Source organism: Stegostoma tigrinum, chromosome 2 (genome assembly GCF_030684315.1).
Source record: "Stegostoma tigrinum isolate sSteTig4 chromosome 2, sSteTig4.hap1, whole genome shotgun sequence".
NCBI classification, from domain to species: Eukaryota; Metazoa; Chordata; class Chondrichthyes; order Orectolobiformes; family Stegostomatidae; genus Stegostoma; species Stegostoma tigrinum.
In genome coordinates this window covers 109925689-109953607 of record NC_081355.1, presented here as the reverse complement: position 1 = coordinate 109953607, position 27919 = coordinate 109925689, and the positions used below count along the sequence as shown (strand labels likewise).

The following is a 27919-nucleotide window of genomic DNA, read 5'->3' as shown; positions in this document are numbered from 1 at the left end:
TATAAATAAGGGACCAACCAAGTGTCACAATTGTTACAGTAAATAATAGAGGCACTTTGAAGATTTAGGAGCTGAAGAAACATGAAAAATTACATTGTGAGGCTGGATGAACACAGCAGGCCAAGCAGCATCTCAGGAGCACAAAAGCTGACGTTTCGGGCCTAGACCCTTCAGAGAGGGGGATGGGGAGAGGGAACTGGAATAAATAGGGAGAGAGGGGGAGGCGGACCGAAGATGGAGAGTAAAGAAGATAGGTGGAGAGAGTATAGGTGGGGAGGTAGGGAGGGGATAGGTCAGTCCAGGGAAGACGGACAGGTCAAGGAGGTGGGATGAGGTTAGTAGGTCGCTGGGGGTGCGGCTTGGTGTGGGAGGAAGGGGTGGGTGAGAGGAAGAATCGGTTAGGGAGGCAGAGACAGGTTGGACTGGTTTTGGGATGCAGTGGGTGGGGGAGAAGAGCTGGGCTGGTTGTGTGGTGCAGTGGGGGGAGGGGACGAACTGGGCTGGTTTAGGGATGCAGTGGGGGAAGGGGAGATTTCGAAACTGGTGAAGTCCACATTGATACCATATGGCTGCAGGGTTCCCAGGCGGAATATGAGTTGCTGTTCCAGCAACCTTCGGGTGGCATCATTGTGGCAGTGCAGGAGGCCCATGATGGACATGTCATCTAGAGAATGGGAGGGGGAGTGGAAATGGTTTGCGACTGGGAGGTGCAGTTGTTTGTTGCAAACTGAGCGGAGGTGTTCTGCAAAGCGGTCTCCAAGCCTCCGCTTGGTTTCCCCAATGTAGAGGAAGCCGCACCGGGTACAATGGATGCAGTATACCACATTGGCAGATGTGCAGGTGAACCTCTGCTTAATGTGGAATGTCATCTTGGGGCCTGCGATAGGGGTGAGGGAGGAGGTGTGGGGACAAGTGTAGCATTTCCTGCGGTTGCAGGGGAAGGTGCTGGGTGTGGTGGGGTTGGAGGGCAGTGTGGAGTGAACAAGGGAGTCACGGAGAGAGTGGTCTCTCCGGAAAGCAGACAGGGGAGGGGATGGAAAAATATCTTGGGTGGTGGGGTTGGATTGTAAATGGTGGAAGTGTCGGAGGATGATGTGTTGTATCCGGAGGTTGGTAGGGTGGTGTGTGAGAACGAGGGGGATCCTCGTAGGGCGGTTGTGGCGGGGGCGGGGTGTGAGGGATGTGTTGCGGGAAATACGGGAGACGCGGTCAAGGGCGTTCTCGATCACTGTGGGGGGAAAGTTGCGGTCCTTAAAGAACTTGGACATCTGGGATGTGCGGGAGCGGAATGTCTTATCGTGGGAGCAGATGCGGCGGAGGCGGAGGAATTGGGAATAGGGGATGGAATTTTTGCAGGAGGGTGGGTGGGAGGTGGTGTATTCTAGGTAGCTGGTGGGAGTCGGTGGGCTTGAAATGGACATCAGTTACAAGCTGGTTGCCTGAGGTGGAGACTGAGGTGTCCAGGAAGGTGAGGGATGTGCTGGAGATGGCCCAGGTGAACTGAAGGTTGGGGTGGAAGGTGTTGGTGAAGTGGATGAACTGTTCGAGCTCCTCTGGGGAGCAAGAGGCGGCGCCGATACAGTCATCAATGTACCGGAGGAAGAGGTGGGGTTTGGGGCCTGTGTAGGTGCGGAAGAGGGACTGTTCCACGTAACCTACAAAGAGGCAGGCATAGCTGTGGCCCATGCGGGTGCCCATGGCCACCCCCTTAGTCTGTAGGAAGTGGGAGGAGTCAAAAGAGACCTCATTGTTCCCCAACCCCGCACGGCCCATTTCTATCTCCTTCCCAAAATCCACAAACCTGCCTGCCCTGGTCGACCCATCGTCTCAGCCTGCTCCTGCCCCACCGAACTCATCTCCACCTATCTGGACTCCATTTTCTCCCCTTTGGTCCAGGAACTCCCCACCTACGTCCGTGACACCACCCACGCCCTCCACCTCCTCCAGGACTTCCAATTTCCTGGCCCCCAACACCTCATATTCACCATGGACGTCCAGTCCCTGTACACCTGCATTCCGCATGGAGATAGCCTCAAGGCCCTCCGCTTCTTCCTGTCCCGCAGGCCTGACCAGTCCCCCTCCACCGACACTCTCATCTGCCTAGCTGAACTCGTCCTCACATTCAACAACTTCTCTTTTGCTGTTCCGGCAACCTTTGGGTGGCATCACCCGATTTACTTGTACTTCCTTCAACATCTACTACTGTACCCATTTTACACAACGTGACCTCTGCCAAACATTGGGATGCCACCCGAAGGTTGCCGGAACAGCAACTCATATATTCCGCCTGGGAACCCCGCAGCCTAATGGTATCAATGTGGACTTCACTAGTTTCAAAATCTCCCCTTCCCCCACCGCATCCCTAAACCAGCCCAGCTCTTCCCCTCCACCCACTGCATCCCAAAACCAGTCCAACCTGTCTCTGCCTCCCTAACCTGTTCTCCCTCTCACCCATCCCTTCCTCCCACCCCAAGCCGCACCCCCATCTACCTACTAACCTCATCCCACCTCCTTGACCTGTCCGTCTTCCCTGGACTGACCTATCCCCTCCCTACCTCCCCACCTATACTCTCTCCACCTATCATCTTTTCTCTCCATCTTCGGTCCGCCTCCCCCTCTCTCCCTATTTATTCCAGAACCCTCACCCCATCCCCCTCTCTGATGAAGGGTCTAGGCCCGAAACGTCAGCTTTTGTGCTCCTGAGATGCTGCTTGGCCTGCTGTGTTCATCCAGCCTCACATTTTATTATCTTGGATTCTCCAGCATCTGCAGTTCCCATTATCTCCCATATCATAGGAGAGATGTGATTGTGCTGTAGAGGGTTCAGAGATTTACCAGGATGTTGCCTGGACTAGACAGTTTTAGTTCTGGAGAGGTTGGACAGATTGGGGTTGTTTTTTGTTGGAGCAGAGGAGACAATGGGGTCTGGAAGACCTGATTTCAATGTATAAAATTGAGAGATGTAGACAGGCTAGATAGGAAGGACCTTTTCCCACTTGATAGATGGGTTAATGAGCACGGGACGTGTATTTTTAAGGTGAGGGGCAGGAGGTTCGTAGGCGATGTGAGGAGGTTTTTTCCCCCCCACTTAGGGGCTAGTGTGAATATGGAACTCATTACCAGTGAAGATGATAGAGGCAGAAATCCTCCTAATGTTTATGAAGTATTTAGATATACACTTGCAATGTCAAGGCTTTCGTGTTATTAGTATGGCTCATCCATAGGGTGGTATTTTTGCCATCTCTTCCAGGCTTAATACCATCTGAGGTATTTGACCTTCCCAAATTTCTGTGGTACCTATCCATTTAACTCTTTGCAGCACACGATTCCAGGCCTGACACAGTCCTCTTAGGTGCAATAGGAATTTTCTTGTACTTTCTTCAACATCTACTACTGTACCCATTTTACACAATGTGACCTCTGCCAAACATTGGTTGATATCTTGTGGAACTGCCCAAACTCCAGTTGTCCGTCTCTTTCATTCTTTTGGCTCACTCCGTCCTTAGCCTTCTACATGTGCCAATAAAATTTCAGTGTGAGCTCAAACAGCATTTTGTTGTCCAATTGGGTATGTTACTGCCTTCTAGACTGTCAACCATGTCAGGTCATAACCACCAACACCTTTCTTTTGTAGATGGTCGTTGATTCTATTCTATGGATTTTGTACCTCCTCTAGACTCATCTTTAGCTTCTTTTACTTGTCCCAATGCCATCTCCTTTTTACTCCATTATCCCTTTTGCTATTCTTCCACTTTATCAGAAACTTTTTCATTTTTCTTCTCCCCATAATTTTTCCTACCTCTGTTTTTCATGTCCCTGACGGCTAAGTTTGATAAGTTATCAACTAGGGATTGAACTTGGGTGCCTTATGGTTCAGTTTCATACTTGTTTTTTCTGCCATGTTATAGAATGGTGGGGCTGTGATTTTAATTACACTGTGGCTTCGGTAATGGCTGATATGGTGCCATTGTTTGAAATCAGTGATGACTTTGTATAAATAACTGGCTAAACTGCAGCACAGGATTTCCTGAAAATGTCTGGACCTTCAGCTTCTTGTAAGCTTGTTTTATTTTTCTGAAAAAAAATTTTGCTATACGAGCAATCAACAGTAGACTCTCAAACAGTATAGTGAAGTTAGAGATATTAAAAAAAAATTGCTATCTACACTGCAGTTTTTGTTGTAGTGTCTGATATCTTAATTTTGTTCACAGGCTGGAAAATTGTAGGTTGGTACCTGTTTAAACAAAGAATCTTCGCACTGAATATCAGTGACATGTTTCTGTTTTTTTTTCTGTGCTATTCTAAAAGCCATTTGCTACTCTATAATTTAGAATCTGAACTTCTCAGTAGGAGAAGCTTCAAACTGCAATAACTGGAGAATTCTGAAATTCCTCCTGCTGATAAACATTGCAATGGACTCAGATATCTGACTGATGTACATGAGCTGCAGTCACTATTTTACATCTGCATAAACAGTGTTAACTCATCTTTTTAGCATACCGCCTTCTGCCAGCTGATTCATGGTTTCAGCACAAGGAGCTTTTAAAATGAGATGTTGCTGAGGGCGTGTGTTGTGGGCAGGGTGCCAGCTCGCTTTAACCAACAATGATAACAGTGAAATAAATAAAATGGTAGATAGACTTTATTCTTTCGCTGTCATCATTTGTACCTCGAGTAATCATAATATTGTCGCTGGTCAGCAATTCATTTAAAAAGAAAATCTTCTGGTGGTCCGATTTTCCGTTCTACAAACAGTCATTTACAAAAGGACCTAATCTTGGTGTAAGCAGAGTCCAAAAGGAAAATGAATGTACTTTTCAGGCTCCTTTTGCAAGCTCGCTGGTGTGGTTCATCCCTCCAAGAGATTGCATGAAAGTAAGTAACTTTGAGCAATGTGGGTGCTATTGTCTGGTCTATCACTTAGACACTGTTGAGAAGGTGGTGGTGAGCTGCTGCCTTGAACTGCTGCAGTCTGTTTTTAGTAGATCCATAGTGCCCTTAGAGAATGAATTCCAGGATTGTGACCTAGAGATGGTGAAGGAATGGTGATCTATTTCCAATTCAGGGTGGTTAGCAGCTTGCAGGGCATCTTCTACGTGGGGGTGTTCCCATGTATCTGCTACCCTTGTCCTTCGAGATGCATGTCGTTGTGAGTTTAGAAGGGGCTGTCTAAGGACCTTTTGAATTTCTGCAATGCATGTTATAGATATACTGTTGCTGCTGACTGTACTCTCAGTGGTGGAGGGAATAAATGTTTATGAATATGTTTAGTCCGGTCAGTTTTGGTTCAGTAACCCCCAGGATGTTGTCACTGGGGGATTCATTAATAATGATTCCATTGAAAATAAAGGGGTAACAGATTTTTTCTTGTTGGATATGGTCATTACCTGGCACTTGTGTAGTGTGAATGTTACTTGTCACTTTTCAGACCAAACCTGGATATTAACCAGGTCTGAGATAGTAGGGACTGCAGATGCTGGAGAATCTGAGATAACAAGGTGTAGAGCTGGTTGAACACAACGGGCCAAGCAGCATCAGAGGAGCAGAAAGCCAAGACCCCCTTTTCAGAAATGGGGTGGGGTGGGTGGGGGGAGAAGGGGTTCTGAAATAAATAGGGAGTGAGGGGGAGGCGAATAGAAGATGGATAGAGAGGAAGATAGATGGAGAGGAAACGGACAGGTCAAAGAGGTGGGGATGGAGCCAGTAAAGGTGAGTGTAGGTGGAGAGGCAGGGAGGACAGACAGATCAAGGGGGTGGGATGAGGCTTGGGGGTGGTGCTTGAGGTGGGTGGAGGGGATAGGTGGGAGGATGGACAGGTTAGGGAGGCGGGATGAGCTGGGCTGGTCTTGGGATGCGGTAGGGGAAGAGGAGACTTTGAAGCTCCTGAAATCCACATTGATACCGTTGGGCTGCTGTGTTCCCAAGTAGAATGAATTGCTGTTCCTGCAACCCTTAGGTAGCATCATTGTGGCACTGCAGGAGACCCAGATGCAGCCCAATGGTATCAATGTGGTATCCCTGCCTCTTTGACCTGTCTATCTCCTCTCCACCTGTCTTCTCCTCTATCCCTCTTCTATCCGCCTCCCCCTCTCTCCCTATTTATTTCAGAACCCCCATCCCCTCCCCCATTTCTGAAGAAGGGCGTAAGCCCGAAACGTCAGCTTTCCTGCCCCTCTGCTGCTTGGCCTGCTGTGTTTATCCAGTTCTACACCTTGTTATCTCTATTAACCAGGTCTTGTTGCATTTGTCATGGCCTGTTTCAATATCTGAGAACTTGTGAATGGTGTTGGACATTATGCAAGCATCAGACATTGCCATTTCTGACCTTTGATGAAGAGGCCCTGCGGCAAATTGAGCTGTGGTTCAGACATCATGAGCCAATATTTCTGCAGTGGAAGGTCCCAGGCTAAGGCTTTTCCCAAAAAAAAGGGAGCCTGATGAAACCCCACCATCACTCTATCATTGTTCTCAAGTGTTTGGAGAAGCTTTCCATTTAATGGAAGGTGTCTTGATACTGAATTTGAGCAAGAGCTTCGAAGAAATTGTTTAAATGTTCTTCGTGTATTTTGAGAAAAGTACAGAAGAGTGAGAAGTAGCTGTGCACAATTGGATACTTTACATTAAACTATCAAGTGACCGACAAGTTTGCTGATAAAGGGTGATCAGTTGATCACTCCAAGCATTTCAATAACGCGACTATTTTTATAGAAGTTGTGAACGCCATATACTTTGAATTTGAACTGGATATTGCTTGGACCATTGTTAGAACAAAAGGAACAAGCCCCATGTGTTTTGGGGATCTCTACTCCAGATAGAAAGGTGACCCATTTGTTAATGTCACATTGAGATCCTCGACTACGATTGAAACTGGTTTCCACCAATATTTGTCCTTGTATAAACAGTTGTATGTTAATTTGTGTTTTAACATTTTAATTAAGAACTAATGTTTGAGGTAGAATTAAAAAATAATAGCATCTCAAGAAAGCATGGCTATTTGAAAATTCTGAAATATTTTATTTGTAGCAATAAATATCTTCTTAGTAAACGTGATAATGGGAACTGCAGATGCTGGAGAATCCAAGATAATAAAATGTGAGGCTGGATGAACACAGCAGGCCCAGCAGCATCTCGGGAGCACAAAAGCTGACGTTTCGGGCCTAGACCCTTCATCAGAGAGCTCTCTGATGAAGGGTCTAGGCCCGAAATGTCAGCTTTTGTGCTCCTGAGATGCTGCTGGGCCTGCTGTGTTCATCCAGCCTCACATTTTATTATTCTTAGTAAACGTATTTGTTTTGGTTGGCTATCTGATACTAATATTTTCTTCTTAACTCAGGGTTCATGGGAAGTTGGTAGCTTTAAAGGTCATCAGGCTACAAGAAGAGGAAGGAACCCCATTCACAGCAATTCGAGAAGGTAACATTTTACTATAGTATAAATGCCACATTTGATACGTGCTATTGTGCAGTTTTTGTGTCTGCATTCCTTCAGGGCCTTACCCTTTTCTATCAGTGTACCTGGCTGCAAATTTACAATTAAGCCTTGGAGGTTTTGACTAACTCTAATGCTGGCATGTTAGACTCCTTTGATTTTAATTACAACATCACTGGCAGCCTTGCTGTTAGCTGGCTTGGCCCTAAACCTTGGAATAACCTTCCCAAACCACATTGCCCTGATCAGACTTTTTTTTAATGTGACCCTTAAAACTCATCTCTTATGATATATTTGTGCATATTTCCACATGTTTCCTCTTGATACCAAGTTTCAAAAGATGCAAAAAATGTTTTTATTAATTTGTGCTTGAGGTACGTTGAAACATTCAACTCTGTTGAATGCCCTAATATACGTGTAGTATTGTACAAAGGCAGTCTTAACACCAGAATCTTGTGTTGTGCAGTTCTGTTGCTAATTCTGTCATTTGATTACTGACTCAACCCATGGTTTGGGTAAATATGCATTAGGATGTAATGTTTTGGAGTGATCAATTAAGTTTTGTTGTAAGTAATGCCTTAGGACTAGAAAGTAGGGGTAGGGAGTGTGATGGCATGGTGAAATTTCTTTTTGAAGCACCATTTCAAGTATTGAGCTTGCATAAATGATTCCCAAATGATACCATTTCAACGTATTCCATTTATAGAATCATTAATGATTCATGATGATTACTTCTGTTTATTGCAAATAGCTACGATAACTAAAGATAAATTTAAGTTAGCATAACTTGTGTTTAATTCTCTTTAGAATTTAAATTTAATGTTAAACAAATATTTTGCTCTGTGATCATTCTGGTAAATATAGACGCTCCCACTTTAAGATGATAAAATGTGGAGCTGGAGGAGCACAAAGTCCTGATGAGTCCAGATCCAAAATGTCGACTTTCCTGCTTCTCCAATGCTGCCTGATCTGTACTCCTCCAGCTCCACATTTTATCAACTCTAACTACTAGCATCTATAGTCTTCATTATCTGCCACTCATACTTTAAGTTCTGCTACCTGACTTTCATACCTGAGACCTATGGACTAAAATGTGTTCTTTTTAAAAACAAAAATAAATATTGATATAAAGTCGATGCCAGCATTGCTTGCCTATGACTGAGGCAAGTCCAGGAGGATATCTAGACCACAGTAAACTGTCTGAATATAAATGTCCCTTTTTTCTAAAACTTTGAAACCAGGCAACCAAGTCAGCATCATAAAATTTGCATCTGCTGTTTTTAAATTGATTTTCACATTTCATGAATTGTCTGAGTGTGAATATCCAGCTTGGAGAGGCAACAGTGCCAGACTCATGAATCCACAAATGAACTCTTTCAAAAGCTACTCTTGTGCATTGAGAGAAGTGAAATGAAATTATTTTGCAATAACAGGAGCTGGATCTCATATTCATTTTTTATTCCTCTGCACATCTTAGAAGACTGCAACTGTTGAAAAAGCAAATTTAAGGAAACAATCTTTCACTCACTGTGCTTTGTCAGCCAGCAACTTGAAGATCTCACACCATTGTTCACTTTCTGTTGGATGAATTGTCAAATTAAATCTGCACTGTTGCCTACCATATGGTATGGTCATGCCAGGTCACTAGGCTACAGGGAGCTGTTGCTCATGGCGATGTTTGTTTGCAGCCAACATCCTGTTGAAGTGCTGGAAACTGCATGACCCATTTGACAAATGAGGTGGAGAGAAACCACCTTTGGTCTAATGAGAAAAGTCTTTTGTGGCTAACAAGATATTGTTTGTTACACGTTGGCAGCCAATTATGGGTGTTTCAACCAGGTGAAGAGTGGTCATATTTTAAAATTTTTGGTTTTTTTATATTTTAACCCACTCTATTGTAACACGGGTTACGGTAGGTATGATGACAAAGAAAACATAAACAGCTGCAGCAGATGTTGTAAATCAGAAGCAAAAGCAAAATGCTGGAAAAGTTCAGCAGGTCTGGCAGCATCTGTGGAGAGAAATCAGAGTTTGTTTCATGTCGAGTGACACTTCCTCAGAACTGGTTACAAAGAAAGTGAGGAAGACCAGAGGTTAGGTTTGGCTCCGCCAAGGTATTAAAATGTTTTGTCCACAAAATCAATGACGTCGTTTTTTTTTGCGGGCAGTGCTAATAGTAGTGTTCAGTTTTAACCCTTTCAGACCCACGTACGACAAAATATTTTTTGCCATCCACTTTTTTAGAAACGTCTGTACAACCTTTGTTTCAGAACAGATTTTTAGCCATTGCTCTCCTAATCACTGTTATGTGCCATTATCCATTTATCACTGTTTTTCCATTTTCACTTCTTTTTGTTTCTAAAGGCCTTTGGGATTTTCCTATATTGAAGTTATTAAATGAATGCAAGTGATTGCTAAGAGTACTTGACTTCTCAAGTTACAACTTGGATGGGTGTATACGGATTCATTTTTCCACAGATGTGATGTGTATATCTTCGTAGCATGTTATTTTAGCTGCTGGTCATTAGGGATTTGTAGAGGGTTTTTGGTTAAAGGCAAAAATGTGGTCAAAGATGCTGTTTTAAAGTTGATTGTGGCCTGCAGCACTGTCTTGTGGCTGTATCCATAATGTATATTTCTTCCACATAATCCATTTATTTCTTCCTCATCTGACCAACTCTGGCTTGTTTTCAGTTCCTTACTTGTGCTTTTTCAAAATGTTCAATTCTAGTGTTAACTTCTGCTACTCACGGGACTATTTTATTTCCACAAACAACGGTTAAGACGCTTTTAACTATTTGTGGGTATCATTTCATGCACAGTTTTGTACTATTGAACTAAATTCTGCGAAGGTACAAAATAATTATTTACCAGTGCTTTAAAGCTAAAAAGAGAAGGTTATTTCTTTCTTTCTTTTGCTGAAGGAAGCTGTAGCAGCAGTAATTTTGAAAATTGCATTCTTTTAACTTGGTAATTTGGTTGTAATGAACTCAGTCATATAGTTGGGCAATTGCAGATTTAGTCATTGCATGTTGTGAAAATCTTGTTTAACCTTACTTCATTGGCATATGTGGTTATGAACATGTGAAGTGTTTTATGATTAGTCAAATAGCTTTGTTTTTTCAGTTAGCTGGTATGACTAGAAAAGGGCTATTGTAATATAATCAGTTAATATCCATTATATCTCAATGAATTAAGCACATGTAGAATATTTATATGCTTTATTAGTTCTTTTGGAAGTGTGTGGATGTTTCTGGAAAGCATCTGTACCGTCTTCATTTCTGGAAATATCATTGTTCTGAAAACCAAGTTTCTTTTTAAAAAAAATTGTTGGCTAAGTTCTAATCTGATGCATCTTTAGAAAATGAACACAATGTTTTATACACTTCACTGTCATTTTGATTTTTTTACTGCCTGTATTTGTTTTCTATGCACTCTCTTGTCATTACATATATCTGCACTTGCGCCTTGAGCAGGAAATACATTTAAACCTTGGATCTAATTTGTGAATCTAGCAGAAAATAAGGTGAAAGTCTTCCCTTCCTCTTTAGTATAGATTGTGAATAAAATAGATTTGAGCAATTTCAATTTGACTGTATTAAGTCTGATTTTTAACAAAATTGGTTCTGCAGTAAATTAGCCATCTGCTCGAAGCCACACCAGATTGAGCAGAAGAAATGGGGAATAAATGGTTCTCCAGAAATTAGGACTAAGGTGCAATTTAAAGAAAAATGTTTGGTTGTTCCAATCTCAGTTGCCTTTTGGAAGAAGGTTTCAGGATTCCACTAGTTTTGAAATGAAAGCATGTCACCCTGTGGATCTTCTATATTTGGGAGACCCTCCTTACTAAATGCTTGCACCTCAATTCATGGATACTCTCAATGTTTTCTAAGCATTTGTTTTTCTTGTATTTTGGGGAGGGGAAGTTGGGCTAGAGCATGTGTAGTGCTTCTCAAAATCACTTGTTTTTTTCTATCTTATTTGTGAAGCAATTCTAAATCACAATATAATCAAACCTGTTGGTATTTGTGACTATTTGGGTAGACATAGCTAATCCCTACAGCCATTACAGAATTGTATTTGTATAAATAAAAAGCATTTCACATCTGTAGCAATCCATTAAAATTGCAAGCTAACTAGTATACATGGCTATTTCAGTAGTGCAGAAAAATCGGTGATGGGTATTTTGGCAATTTTCTATAAATTTGACCCTTTATTGTTTTCTGTTTTGACGTAATTGCCCTTTTATGCTGTTGAATTCTCTTCCATGGTGGTTACATTTCAGATGAGAATTGGGCAGTTTTCCATTCCATTTCATGGTCTATTATAACTGACAGCACTTTACTGTGAAGGTCACTTTCCCTGTTATTTGCATCACCAGGTTTCTGCACATTAGTAGTGATGAGAAAGGTGTGAGTATTAGACAAGGACAAAGTTGGAGGAGTGCGGAGATTTGGGGTTTGTGGCGCTGTGAGAAGTTACAGATAGGGAAGGAGTGAAGTGATAGAGAAGTTTAAAAAATTAAAAGTTTTTAAGTTGTGGGTTTTGCAGATTCTAGTGTGTGGGAGTGAGGACAGAGGAAGAGCAAGATTTTATTAGCAGATACAATAGATACTGTAGAGTTTGAGCTGAAGTTTACAAATGAGGGGATTAATAAATTGAGGAATTAGGAAAGGCATGCTAAGCGTTTCTGCAACAGTAAGGATTAGGTCCAGAAAGTGCGAAAAATGCCACCTTTCTGGGGGTGACCGATTCCTGTAAAAGCTTTAATTTTTTTTGTTGGAGATGTTGATGCTCAGTATATTATCTGTCAACACTGTCAAACAATGAGCCGTCTGATAAGATTGTGGTGGAGTAGGGTTTCTGTGCCTGGGACCTGTCCGCTTTTCTTTTTGGTTTTTCTTTTTATCCCCCTCTTGTTCGTTCTTTTACTGTCTGCTATCTTTTATTACTTACCTCTTGATGAAGAGCTTGGTCGCAGCAACAGCATTGCTGGGCCCATTCAATGCCACCAGAACGGCCAAATGGAAGTGATATTGGAGGTGAGTTGGGTTCCTGGCAGTACCTGGGTCTAAAACAGATTAATGGAGGTAGAGCTGGTGGTGGTGAGGGTGAGGTTGGGCCAGTTGCATAACCGATACCCAGCTGTATCAGCGAGATTGTGCCCAAAGTGGGCTTGAGGCACTGTCAGATTTCGTCTGGAGCGGTACCTGGTGGCATCTACATTGACGAGGTCTAGTGAGGACAAAGCGGTGACTGTGTTCTTGGAGGCGAGATGGTGCTAAACAGAGGTGACTTTTATCCCAGCGATGGCGTGGTGAAAGGGATGTGTTCCTGGTCACCAGGCCTGTGGCCCGCGATGGAGCACTTAACAAGAGGGACAGTAAATTTGGACAGTTTTTTCTTCTTTTATCCGCCTTTATATTCTGTTAAGTTTATTTTTGTTTTTAAAATGGCACCAAAGTGGTGGTGGTGCTGCACCACACTTCTCAGAGTATCGTGTAACAAGTTACACACGAAATAAATCAACTGCGCTGTATCCCTCCAAAGAATTGCTGCTGTTGCCATTCCACAGCATCAGAGCTACAATGTTCCTTTTACGTGAAGAGCTGCCCAGGCACACTTAATATTATTACAATGCCAGTCATTGGGCATTATTGCCAACCTGCACAGGGATACTTGGGAACATGTCCTGACTGCAGAACTTACGCCTTTTTTTTTGTTGAGTTAAGACCTGTATTAGTTACCTGAATAAATAGAGTTAAACAGTGTGGAAACAGACTCTTCGATCTAACCCGTCCATGCTGATCAGGTATCCTAAATTAACCTAGTCCCACTTGCCGGCATTTGGTCCATATCCCTCTAAACCATTCCTGTTCATATACTGCAAACAGATGTTCTTAAATATTGTAATTGTACAACCTCCTCCACTTCCTCTGACAGCTCATTCCATGCATGCACCACCCTCTGTGGAAAAAGTTACCACTCAGGTCCTCTCTCAAGTCTTTCCCCTCTCATCTGAAACCAATGCCCTCTGATTTTGGATTCCCCTACCCCACCCTGGGGTAAAGATCTTGGCTATTCACAACCGTCATGATTTTATAAACCTAATTTGAATTTGTCGTTGGAAATGAATTCTAACTAAAGATCTAAACTTCTTTCAATTTTAACAGCCAGAGAACAATAAATGGAAATTTTAAACTACTAAAAACACTTCCGTTTAGCATTGACGTAGGATGCTTAAATTAAAGCAGTTTTCACAGTTTCAGTGTGTGTACAGGTTGTTTGTTGAATGGCAGTACTCGAGCCTGAATCGCAAGGCAGCTGGTTTAAAGTTTACACTTTGGTTTAGAGGACTGTTTTTCACTTGTAGCCGGTGAACCACTTATTGCTTGATATCCAGGTTAACAATCCATTCAAAAGTTTCAGATAACAGAATTTTAATTGTTGAGATATTGGAATGGATCTAACAGGGCTGAGTTTCATTTGGGTGGCTTTTGAATAATGATCTGACTTGGATGGCCGCAATTACATTGAGCTATTCCTCGTGTTCCCCCTTCTCTAGCCCATTGGCAAGTAGTTGAGAGTTGTCTAGATTTTCTGGAGGGTTGAAGCCTAGAACCTTACCACTTGGTCCAGTTACCATATTACAGTTGATGTTTATTTACAATGTGTCAGCTGGTGCTCCAAGAGAAAGGGCAATTGTTAATTTGTAGTGTGGAGCCATGTTTCAGCTGGGAAGTGAAATGAGTGGGTAGTTTGAGGTCCTGTGTCAGTGGTACTGCTGCACTAGCTGTTGCCTGCTTTTTTTTGGGGAGGATATATTAGCAGGTTTGATAAGTGCCAGCCCAGGAAGCCATGTGAACTGTTTTCATCTCAAAATCCCTGAAATGATCTTCATTTCTGCCAGGACGTAGATACCTATCATGTTGTGAGGCAGTTCCTCAATCCGCCTTTAAAGCAGTACTCAACTTTTGAATGGACCAGGTGGAGCAGTGTGGAATCTGCTGCTTCTAGAGAATGTATTGTGTTGTGTAGTTCTTTAGCTTGGAGAGCTAAGTATCAACATATGTGACGAACTGTGACGCTGTGAGGGAAGTTGCGGGTATATACGTTTGAGAGAGCTGATGTGCAGACAGATCCCTGTGAGAGCCCACTGGTTATGTGTAGGCAGCTGATTTGATCTCTAGGATGTATGTAACTGTTGATTGCTGATAATAGAGGTGATTATTTATAGGGTCTTCACTCCAATGATTTTGGAGAGTTTCAGTAGCACACCTGTACACCACAGACAAAGGATAAGTCAACAAAGGCTGCAACTACTTGTTTAGTAGAATGGAACTTGAATATTGCAGGAGAAGATGTAGCATTGCCATTGAGAATGTTCCCTTTGCTGAGAATTGACAGTTAGTTGCAAAGCTTTGTGTAAATTTTAAATCAATCAGACTGACTCTAGTCTCGACATTATCTTGAGAAATGAACCAGCGAATGGTGGTCACCCATTTTATTTCGTGTTTTGAAGCAGGTACAGTGCACATCTGCATGGCCTTCCATGCACACTCAAGCCATTTAAGTATTATGTCATCGAATTGGTGTTCTTGCAAATTGTCCTGATGAAGAGCTTCAGCAAAAATAAGTTTTATTTCTGTAAGGCTGAACAAAGACTGTGTTTCTGATGCCAGGCCTTACCAGAACCCACTCCCTCTGTGAGGCCTTTCCAGGACCTTCTCAAGGTAGTTGCTGCCTGTGCAAAAACTATTTGTTGAAGGGAATTGCTAGTTTTGGGGTGCAAGTTAATCTTTTTAGCTTGAGATTGTTAATATGTTATCAAAAACAAAGTAATGTCATCAGGTAATTCCTTGAGTTGCCACTCGCTAGTGTCTTGGAATGGTGACTGTGCTGTGGATGTTGGCCGTCAGATTTGCTAACCATTGTCTCCCTTGATTTCTGATATGTTCCCGAATTCAGAATTAATCTCATTTGAATGTTGCTGTTTTGACTGTTGGTTTGAGCACATGATCTCAGCTGCCACTTCAGTGTCGCACCCTCAGGATGAAAATAACTCCTTGTTACGACTAGATAAAGGGATGGCCAGGAAGATGTAGTAACCTGTTAAGCATCTATCCCACAGCCAAAATGGATAACCTCTCTTTCATAGATAATGGGAACTGCAGATGCTGGAGAATCCAAGATAATAAAATGTGAGGCTGGATGAACACAGCAGGCCAAGCAGCATCTCAGGAGCACAAAAGCTGACATTTCGGGCCTAGACCCTTCATCAGAAGGTCTAGGCCCGAAACGTCAGCTTTTGTGCTCCTGAGATGCTGCTTGGCCTGCTGTGTTCATCCAGCCTCACATTTTATTATCTAACCTCTCTTTCATTCCTGTTTGAAATCTTGTTTCAAAGATTCCGCAGGTCCCAACATCAACTGTACTTCAGAAGTCGCCTCTGGAATGTTTTGCGATGTACTGAGGTTAAAAAAGCTGCAAATGCAGTTTTGTTTTTATTCTTTCTTTCCATTTTAGTTCTTGCCTTTGCACAATGATGTGGGAATCATTTGAGATACTACGAGAAAGTGTAAAGACGTAGGTAAATGTTAAATGCACCAGACTTTTGATTGCAAAAGAAAGGTTCCTGCAAACCTATTGCTATTGTGAGAATTTGCTGAAGAATTAGATATAAAGAAATAGATATGACAAATTTCCCAAAATAAACTAGTCCCATTTGCCTGCATTTGGCCCTTTATTCTCTAAACCTTTCATCCATCATGTACCTATCCAAAAGTCTTTTAAATGTTGTAACTGTACCTGCATCTAATATTTCCTCTGGCAGATCATTCCACACACGATCAACCCTCTGTGGAAGAAGTTGCCCCTTGAGTCCCTTTTTAAAGTTTTCTCCTCTCACCTTAAAAATACGCCCTGTACTTTTGAACTCCCCCACCCTGGAGAAAAGAGCTTTTGCTATTCACTTTACCTGTAGCTGCCATGGTCTCGTAAACTTCTGTAAGGTCACTCCTCGACTTCCTACGCTTCAGATTTTTTTTTGAAAGCCCAAGCTTATCTAGCTTCTCATAACTCAAACCTTCCAGCCCTGGTAACATCCTTAATCTTTTCTGCACCCTCTCCAATTTAATAATATCCTTCCTGCAGCAGGGTGACCAGAACTACATACAGTACTCCAACATGGACTGAAGGGTCTGTTTCTGTGCTATATGACTCTGAATGTATTAGAGATATTACTGAAGATGTTATAATCTGATGACTCGTGTATTGATCTTAGATTGTTAGGTTTACTGTTTGTACTGGATACTTCTAAGGGATGATTTAGGAGAGCTATTCAAATTAATGAGGAATACAGGGGGGAACAAATTATCTCCACTTTTGTGAGTAACCAGAAGGCATTCAGAAGGATTTGTAATGATTGACAAAAAGCATCTGTATTGAATTAAGATTTAAAACTAATTACACCGCAAGGAATTGGAAACCAGATTAATGCCAACCATCATAAGTGAATCAAATATATACTCGAAAAGGAGTAATCTGCAGGGTCATTGTGAAGAAGTAGGAAAGTAGAAATGCATTTGAATAGCTCTTTTGAGCTCCCACGGAAGTAGATGGCCTCTTTCTTTGCCATATAATTCCATGGATTTCAAAATTCTCCAAAAGCAATCGACAACTAATAAAGGTGGTATTTTCATCTTTGGGGCTTGGAGTGAAGGCAAAATTATAGCCTGAGTTGGCAGGTTTAAGCAATTCCGTCTCTTGTTCTTTGGTGAAGTCCAGGACTACAGATGCAAGTTTATGAAAAACATTAGTTGGAAGATTCAGCTGTTTGGAGATGAGATCTATAAGGCAAATTCAAGAATTATGCAATGAACAGCACAAACCCTTGTTCCTTTATCAACTATTGGAAGCAATACTGAGGAATAGAATTATTTGGGGAAAAATGGGGTTAATAAAGAACAGTCAGTATGGTTTCATTAAGGAGGTATCATATCTGACACAAGTTGATTGAATTCCTCAGACGACCAGTTGTGTAGACAACAGTAATGTATTTGGCATGGTCTGCTTGAACTTCAGAACTTTTGACATGTTCCCACATGATAGTGAGGGCAAGAGCACATGGGATCCAAGGAAATTTTGGCAAATTGGATCCATAGTAGCTGAATGACAGGAAGCAAAGGCTAATGGTTGAGGTGTTGTGACCAGAAACCTCAGTCCAGCAGTGTTGCACAGGGATTAACATTGGAACTGTTGCTGTTTGTGGTATACAGGACTTATTTGAGCTTAAAAGTAGGAAGGTTGATCAGTAAAGCTGTGGATGATATGAAAATTGGTGGGATGATAAATAGTGAGGAGGGTATCTTTGGGTTGCAGTAGGTGTAGATGGACTGGTCAGATAGGGACTCCATGGGAAATTGATTTCAGTCCAGATAGGTGAGAGGTGATACGTCCTGGCAGAACAAACCGAACCAAGGACTGTAATAAATGGTGGCATCTTGGGAACCACCTGAGGATCAGCTGGACCTTGGTGTGCACATTTCCACTGGTCCCTTAAAGTAGAAATAAAGGTAGATATGTTAGTTAAGAAGGATTTTGGGATACTTGACTTTAGCTTAGGCATAAAGTTTGATAGCACGGAGGTAATGTTGAAACTGTTTAAAAAGTTGGTTAGGGCATTGCTAGAATATTGTGCCGTTCTGGAATCCACTTTTATAGGAGGGATGTGTTTGCACTGGAGGGGGTGCTGAGGAGAATTCGGATGATGTTGCCTGGGCTGCAGAGGTTTAGTTATGAAGAGTGATTGAAAACAACCCCAGCCTACCCATTGGAGCAAGGAAGATTGAGAAGGGACATGATTGAAATGTGTAACATTTGAATGAGCATAAGTGTAGTGGGAAGTAACTTTTTCCCTTGGTGGATGGATCAGTAAACCAGGATATCGATGTAAGGTAAGGGAATGTGGTATCCTCACAGTGTTGCAGCTAGACTATTAATCCAGAGACCCAGGTAATGCCCTGGGACCAGGGTTTAAGACCCATCACAGCAGGGAGTGGAACTTGAAATAAGAGCGTAATGGTGACCATGAGCTGTTGTTGATTGTCAGAGAAGTCCCAACTGCTACGTTATTGTTCTTCAGGAAAGGAAACTGCCATCCTTACCTGGCCTACACGTGACCCACAGAAATGGGGTTGACTCTTAACAGTCAGGAATGTGCAATGAATGCTAGCCTAGCCAATGACATCCTAGTTGGGGAGTTCAGAAATAAGGCCGTTTTAAATGGGAGATCTCATCATACACTTTAAATGTAAAAGGGTGCTTTTTTTTGCCTCTGAGGGTTGTGGCTTTGTTGGATTCTCTTCCACGTAGGACAGTGGAGGCTGAATGAAGTCAAAGCTACTTTTGATCAGGTGTGTGTGTGTGTGTGTGTAAGTGTAATGGAGCTATGGCCCACAAGCAGATCAACTGTGGTATTGAATTGCAGAGCAGACTTGATCAAATGAATGACAGTTCTTAATTCTTGTGGAGAAATATATCTGCAGTGAGAGAACTTTTAAATATAAGTTCCACTGCTGCCAAATTTCTGATTTCACAAAGGATAAGGATGTTTCTAGCATTCCATGGATTCAGATTTTTTTTTAAAAACTGTACAAGTTTATAATTGTGATCAGAGATAATGGGAACTGTAGATGCTGGAGAATCCAAGGTAACAAAGTGTAGGGCTGGATGAACACAGCAGGCCAAGCAGCATCTCGGGAGCACAAAAGCTGATGTTTCGGACCAGAAGGATCTAGGCCCGAAACATCAGCTTTTATGCTCCTGAGATGCTGCTTGGCCTGCTGTGTTCATCCAGCCCCACACTTTGTTATCAAGTTTATAATTACCATTTTTCTCAAAATATTAAATCTTTTTTGTTAATAATATGTATTCTTATGGAAAAGTGTTGTGTTATTATTGAGAACTTCAGGAATATTTAACAATGTAAATCCTTGTCATAGAGACACCAGCTGGTTTAGCAAACATTACTGGTAACTATGTGTATAATGCCTAGGCTGCAGCAATATAGCGACTATGTGACTGGCCAATCCATCCAGACGAAAGACTGGACCTGAAAACGTTAACTGTGATTTTTCTTCAGAGGCTGCCAGACCTCCTGAGCTTTTCCAGCGACTTTGTTTCCGTATCCACCCAGAGACATCAGTTCATGTTGCACAATAGCAATTGAACAAACTGAATAAAGCTCAATGATTTTTCAAAAATTAGCATTGCAAAGCTGGTATCAATAAAAAGGAATTGTTTACAGTGCAGTTTTCTTCACCACAGTTGTCATGATTCAAAGGTCTTTGTGTAGTACAGTGCCTGTCATAATGTAGAACTAATAGCAGCTTTGCTGTTTGTGGGAGTTTGATGTGCACAATATGGTAATACCTTGTTTCTGTGGTGATTTTGATATTCAGCAGTGGGAATGTTGGACAATGTGACAGGGCTGTCCTCACTGTGAAAATGGCACTTTTGTCACTGTTTCTGTGCAGACAATGTCATCATAGACAGCAGTGTAGTGACAAGTCAGTTGGTGAGGATGACCATAACAATGTAGGAGCAAAAGTAGGCCATTCAACCCATTGAGTTGCCATTCTATGAGGCTATAACTGATCTTATCCTCAACTCTACTTTCCAGCTGTTCTTTTACTCCATACCCTTGATTCCCTTGTTTAAAACCTGAATATCTCAGTTTGAATCTACTTGGTCCAATCTCGATAGCACTCTGCAATAAAGAATTCTACAGATCACAACCCTCAGAAGAAATTCCTCTTCACTTCTATAAATGTGCAACCCATTGTTGAAATTATACCTTTCAGTTCTGGACTGTTCCACACAAGGGAATAATGTGTCCACATCTACCCTGCCCAGTCCTCTATGAATTGTGCATGTTTCAATAAGTTTTTGGTATTCTTCAATATTACAATGAGCACAGGCCCAACCACCTGCTCAACTTCTCCTCCATAAGACAATGCTTCCATACCTGGTATCAGACTAGTAAATCTGTGGACTGTCTCCAATGCAGCGTATATTTCTTTAGGTAAGGAGCCAAAACTGCCCTCTGTATTCCAGCTGTGGTCTGAGCAGTGCCTTGTTATAGTTTTAGCAAAATCTCCCAACTTTTTACATTCTATTCCTTTTGAAATAAAAGCTAACATTTCATTTACCTTCCCTATTAGCCACTGAGCTTGAATGCTATGTTTTTTGAGATTCATGTATGAGGTCTCCCAAGTCCCTCCATTCAGTAACTTTCTGCAATATTTCTCCACCTAAATAATATCCAGCTCCCCTCTCTCTTCCTGCCAAAATTCCATTACCTCACGTTTTCCCACATTATGTTCCACATGCCTATTTATACACGCTGACTTAACCTGCCTATATCCCTCTGTAGACTGTCATTCTCACCACTGGCCGTAACACTCTTTTTGTGTCAACTGCAAATTTGGAGAAATATTCAATATTTTTCAAAGAATTTGTTCATTTGCCACCTGCAGAAGCCAAGTCTACCAGCTGTCTTCTTCAGGGCTTGGTTAGTTCGGTTAAGTATGTCCAAAAATCCTCACTTGTTAATGGATATTGGAACTTCCCCATCTGGAATGTATTATCGTGTTGGCCAGTGCATTTCCTGAGTGGTGCTCAACAGAGAGGCTTACAGTAATTGATCTGAGAGAGGGTCATCATTGTCAGGAACTTTACTTGTCTAATATTTTAGGCTTATAACTAGGATCTTAAGCATAATGCATGGTAATTAAGTCAATAAGGAATTTGAAGAAGCATCCTTACCCTGTGGTTTAAAAAAAAGGCATTCATTTCCACATGATGCATTAGGTCAATAGCATGGATGCGTTTAGGGAATAAGCAGATATAGAACATAGAACATAGAACAGTACAGCACAGAACAGGCCCTTCAGCCCACAATGTTGTGCCGACCATTGATCCTCATGGATGCACCCTCAAATTTCTGTGACCATATGCATGTCCAGCAGTCTCTTAAATGACCCCAATGACCTTGCTTCCACAACTGCTGCTGGCAACGCATTCCATGCTCTCACAACTCTCTGCGTAAAGAACCTGCCTCTGACATCCCCTCTATACTTTCCACCAACCAGCTTAAAACTATGACCCCTCGTGCTAGCCATTTCTGCCCTGGGAAATAGTCTCTGGCTATCGACTCTATCTATGCCTCTCATTATCTTGTATACCTCAATTAGGTCCCCTCTCCTCCTCCTTTTCTCCAATGAAAAGAGACCGAGCTCAGTCAACCTCTCTTCATAAGATAAGCCCTCCAGTCCAGGCAGCATCCTGGTAAACCTCCTCTGAACCCTCTCCAAAGCATCCACATCTTTCCTATAATAGGGCGCCCAGAACTGGACGCAGTATTCCAAGTGCGGTCTAACCAAAGTTTTATAGAGCTGCAACAAGATCTCACGACTCTTAAACTCAATCCCCCTGTTAATGAAAGCCAAAACACCATATGCTTTCTTAACAACCCTGTCCACTTGGGTGGCCATTTTAAGGGATCTATGTATCTGCACACCAAGATCCCTCTGTTCCTCCACGCTGCCAAGAATCCTATCCTTAATCCTGTACTCAGCTTTCAAATTCGACCTTCCAAAATGCATCACCTCGCATTTGTCCAGGTTGAACTCCATCTGCCACCTCTCAGCCCATCTCTGCATCCTGTCAATGTCCCGCTGCAGCCTACAACAGCCCTCTACACTGTCAACGACACCTCCGACCTTTGTGTCGTCTGCAAACTTGCTGACCCATCCTTCAATTCCCTCGTCCAAGTCATTAATAAAAATTACAAACAGTAGAGGCCCAAGGACAGAGCCCTGTGGAACCCCACTCACCACTGACTTCCAGGCAGAATATTTTCCTTCTACTACCACTCGCTGTCTTCTGTTGGCCAGCCAATTCTGTATCCAAGCAGCTAAGTTCCCCTGTATCCCATTCCTCCTGACCTTCTGAATGAGCCTTCCATGGGGAACCTTATCAATATATTCATGAGATTTAATGAAACAATGTGGAAGCAAGGTTGTGTAGATTAATAACACCGATAAACGAATTTCAAAAGAAAAATAAAGACCTGAATTCTCTCAATACATTTCATGTTCATTGTGCGTTAGAAGTACTTTTGAAGTGCAATGACTTTTATAATGAGAAAAGTGACAGCCAACACATTCTCACAAAATTGTACAAACATCAGTGTGGTAACGTACAGGTAATTGATTTTTGATGTTGATTTAAGGGATAAGTATTGATATGGGTATCAGGGATAACTGCAGTTATTTGAAAGAGTGCTTGAAATCATTTTTATCTTCTTGACAGGGCATTTCTGACATTGCAATGCAACCTTAATATGACACTGGAGTGTTCCCCTTTTATTTTTGTGCTCCAATCCTGTATCAGTTCTTGAACATAACTTCGGAACCATTCTTTCCCGATAGTTATTATCATCCCAGGGTTGACCATAATTTTGGATACACAGTTTCTGTGCTTTAAACTGTATTCAACAGCAGTTACAGCTGAATATTAAATTCACTTTTAAATGTAAAAGCACTAAACATGCATTTTCATCTAATAGATTTATAAAAATTGAAGTTGACAAACAACAAACTTGCTTTATATGGCTTCTTTAACATAATAAAACATAAGGTGCTGCAGAGGAGTATTGAGACAACATGTGGCACGGTGTCACATAAGGAAGTGTCAAGCAATTGAACAAGAATGTGGTCAGATAGGTAGGTTTTGAAGAAGGAAGAGAGCTTAGGATGTTGGCAGCACAGAGGTTAAAATTGGGAATGATTTGGAAGGTCAGAATTGGAAGAGTGCAGGTATCTTAGATGATTTTGAGGTTGGAGGAGATTAGAGAGATGGACATAGGTACTACCAGCTTCTGATCTAAAAGTAAGGTTGACAATTTTATAACTAAAGGTGTTGCTTAAACAGAAGTCAGTGCACATCTGTGAACACAGGATTGATAAGCGCACAGGACTTTGAACGAGTTATGACATCAGCAGCAGAATGTTAACTGCCCTGAAGTATTGCATGGAAAACTAGAGGGAATGCAGTAGAGTGCTTATGTCAAAAGCTAAATGATAAGAGCTTTTGTGGTAGATGAACTGAGAGATAAGAGCTGAGAGATGTTATGGAGGTGGATCAGGCATTTTTAGGACTAGTTTCAGCATATAGTTAAAAATCCATGTTGGGGTCAAATTTGTCAACAGTCTAGTTCAACTTCAAATGGTTAGCAAGAGACTTAAGAAGTTATTAGGTTGGGAACATTTCAGTTATGCTTTCATAAGAATACACTTAAGCTATCCACTGGATTACAGACAAATTTTTGATTCTTGACATTTTCGATAGAACATAGAACATTACAGCACAGTACAGGCCCTTCGGCCCTTGATGTTGTGCCAATCTGTCATACCGATCTCAAGCCCATCTAACCTACACTATTCCACGTACGTCCATATGCTTGTCCAATGGTGACTTAAATGTACCTAAAGTTGGCGAATCTACTACCGTTGCAGGCAAAGCGTTCCATTCCCTTCTTACTGAGTAAAGAAACTACTTCTGACATCTGTCCTATATCTTTCACCCCTCAATTTAAAGCTATGCCCCCTTGTGCTCGTTGTCACCATCCTAGGAAAAAGGTTCTCCCTATCCACCCTATCTAACCCTCTGATTATTTTATATGTTTCAATTAAGTCACCTCTCAACCTTCTCTCTAATGAAAACAGCCTCAAGACCGCCAGCCTTTCCTCGTAGAACGTTCCCTCCATACCAGGCAACATCCTAGTAAATCTCCTCTGCACCCTTTCCAAAGCTTCCACATCCTTCTTATAATGCGGTGACCAGAACTGTACGCAATACTCCAAGTGCGGCTGCACCAGAGTTTTGTACAGCTGCAGCATAACCTCTTGGTTCCGGAACTCAGTCCCTCAATTAATAAAAGCTAAAACACTGTATGCCTTCTTAACAGCCCTGTCAACCTGGGTGGCAACTTTCAAGGAGCTGTGTACCTGGACACCGATTCAAGGATCTGTGTACCTGGACACCGATTCAAGGATCTGTGTACCTGGACACCGATTCAAGGATCTGTGTACCTGGACACCGACGTTAATGGACACGCTGATGTTAAGTTAAAGTTGCTTCTTATTGCTTTTCTTTTTGGACTTTGATATCATGTTGTAGGCAAAATATTGTTAGGTCTTGTGTGGTAACAAGTAATGATCAGTGAGCTCTATTCTTTGTTGATGTAAAACCTGTGGGAAATGCCGAGTTGGTAATCTGGACTGTTTTAAGGTTTTGAAAATGCACATAGGAACATATAAAATGATTACATCAAACCCATGGTTAATTAGAGTATTTTCAAATGCCTCCATATTCAAGACAGTTTGTTTTGACTGTTGAAAGTAACATCCATGTAATTTTATAAGCTGCAATAATACTGGTTCTTTAAGGACCGCAACTTCCCCCCCACGGTGATTGAGAACGCCCTTGACCGCGTCTCCCGCATTTCCCGCGACACATCCCTCACACCCCGCCCCCGCCACAACCGCCCCAAGAGGATCCCCCTCGTTCTCACACACCACCCTACCAACCTCCGGATACAACGCATTATCCTCCGACACTTCCGCCATTTACAATTCGACCCCACCACCCAAGACATTTTTCCATCCCCACCCCTGTCTGCTTTCCGGAGAGACCACTCTCTCCGTGACTCCCTTGTTCGCTCCACACTGCCCTCCAACCCCACCACACCCGGCACCTTCCCCTGCAACCGCAGGAAATGCTACACTTGTCCCCACACCTCCTCCCTCACCCCCATCCCAGGCCCCAAGATGACATTCCACATTAAGCAGAGGTTCACCTGCACATCTGCCAATGTGGTATACTGCATCCACTGTACCCGGTGCGGCTTTCTCTACATTGGGGAAACCAAGCGGAGGCTTGGGGACCGCTTTGCAGAACACCTCCGCTCAGTTCGCAACAAACAACTGCACCTCCCAGTCGCAAACCATTTCCACTCCCCCTCCCATTCTCTTGATGACATGTCCATCATGGGCCTCCTGCACTGCCACAATGATGCCACCCGAAGGTTGCAGGAACAGCAACTCATATTCCGCCTGGGAACCCTGCAGCCATATGGTATCAATGTGGACTTCACCAGTTTCAAAATCTCCCCTTCCCCCACTGCATCCCTAGACCAGCCCAGTTCATCCCCTCCCCCCACTGCACCACACAACCAGCCCAGCTCTTCCCCCCCCCCCACCCACTGCATCCCAAAACCAGTCCAACCTGTCTCTGCCTCCCTAACCGGTTCTTCCTCTCACCCATCCCTTCCTCCCACCCCAAGCCGCACCCCCAGCTACCTACTAACCTCATCCCACCTCCTTGACCTGTCCGTCTTCCCTGGACTGACCTATCCCCTCCCTACCTCCCCACCTACACCCTCTCCACCTATCTTCTTTACTCTCCATCTTCGGTCCGCCTCCCCCTCTCTCCCTATTTATTCCAGTTCCCTCCCCCCATCCCCCTCTCTGATGAAGGGTCTAGGCCCGAAACGTCAGCTTTTGTGCTCCTGAGATGCTGCTTGGCCTGCTGTGTTCATCCAGCCTCACATTTTATTATCTTGGAATCTCCAGCATCTGCAGTTCCCATTATCTCCAATAATACTGGTGTTGTCAAGGCAAAGTAACTTGAATGATAGCATCATTTGGCAGATTTCGGAACTAACATGTTGCTGTGATTTCACTTTTGGTCCAATTCCATTCACTTTCCTGATATTATTTCATTACACTTTTGCTATACTCAGTTTTAGGCCCTGGCACGTGTAAAGTGAGCTACATTTATTTCTTAAATTCTCTTTGCCTAAATCTAACTTGAAAATGAGGAAGAAAAACTGTACATTGTGAAGAGTAAATCTACTTCTCAAGTTTGAGTGTAGATACTTTCTAGGTATTGTATCGGAATGTCATATCAGATAGATTTGCAGTGCAGAGGTTGTGTACTGAAAACTTATTTGGAAATTTGCGTGTTTAAATTCACTACATTTTTTAAGAGAATTTTCATTGATTTTTAATAAAAGTAGCAAATCCAAACAACTTGTGGAATCAATGAGCTGTGCACCCAAATTTATTACATGTATGTTGACATGAAGCTCTGTTTTAAAGAAATGCAATGCTATAAAGTTAATTGTATGTTTTGTGGTTCTATCAGCAGAATAACAGAAATGCAAATGTAATTATAGGTTTGCTTTCTGTGTCTTGTCTTCACTTTCCTTTTTAAAACAAAAGTTTGGGGATCTCTTCAGTTTCTTGAATTTAAATTTTCCTGGTCTATGGATCATTCATCCATGCCTCTGGATAGCTAATCTGATAGTATCACCATTGTTTGGCATATCTTGTCTCACCCCGATTGGGTAAAAAGAGGTGATGACATCCATCTTTGTGGTTTGGGTTTTATTTGGAACTTAAATTTGGGAAAAAAAGTACTTTATTTCACTGTCCCATCTATTTGTCCATTGTTAAGGTTGATTTTATAAATATATTGCAACTTCTCCAGACCAAAACACACTCTAGTTTGGAAAAACCAGTTGTTCAGAAAAACTTTGGCCTGAGCCAAACATTCCTCAGTGTCATTGGCACCATTTTACTGCAGGACTTTGTGAAGTGGAAAAAGTGGAAGATGCAGTATATTTTTATTACTGATTTTTATAATGTTTTGTCACAGTTTTTAAAATTCAGAGCAATATTTATCTGATGTGGTTAGGCATTCTAATGTCATGCTATAATATAGAAAATTTGAAAATCCATTTAGACTAGTGACCTTACAATGTACATTTTATTAAGTTAATAAATTGGTTTATTCTTCCATGTTTCCCAGTAAAATTCAGTAGTGCGTAACCCATTTTTTCCAGTGTGTTCTCCCTTGAAATTTTCTTGTGCCCAGACGCACACATCACTTCCACAGAACAAAAGCTGCGTAACATTTTTAATGTTGCACAGTTGTGCACCAGTGCAGCTTAATGTTGATTTTTAAATGAATTGTTGGCACCTGAGGCTTTTGGCCAGTGATCAATCGTCTCTGTCAAGTCTACCTATATCATTTCTTAAAAGTTTCCTTTTCATTTCTTTTATAGCTTCCTTGCTGAAAGGGCTGAAACATGCTAACATAGTTCTGCTTCATGACATCATTCATACTAAGGAGACCCTGACCCTTGTGTTTGAATATGTGGTAAGTGCTTTTCATCTCCAGTTAAGACCAGCTGGTCACTCTTGGAATGGCTTGGATTAAAATTACAACATGATTACATTTGTGAGTGTTTTATCTACAAGCTAATCAGTCTTTGTCATGGTCTGCATATATTCCTTATGCTACTCCCATCCCAAGTGTAGAGCATTGTGTGGTTGGCAGGATCCCCTATAGGGACTGTAAG

General features: G+C 42.2%; 1 protein-coding gene across 12 annotated transcripts in view; it reads left to right on the top strand.

Annotated features, from left to right (window-relative positions):
* cdk14 (cyclin dependent kinase 14) overlaps positions 1-27919 on the top strand; it is a 592120-nt gene that overhangs the window by 189274 nt on the left and 374927 nt on the right. For all 12 annotated transcript variants that reach the window (XM_048521834.2, XM_048521892.2, XM_059638483.1 and 9 more), the window contains 2 exons: positions 7334-7413; positions 27623-27717. In XM_048521834.2, the coding sequence (XP_048377791.1) occupies positions 7334-7413; positions 27623-27717 (175 nt within the window). The remainder of the gene's footprint in view (positions 1-7333; positions 7414-27622; positions 27718-27919) is intronic.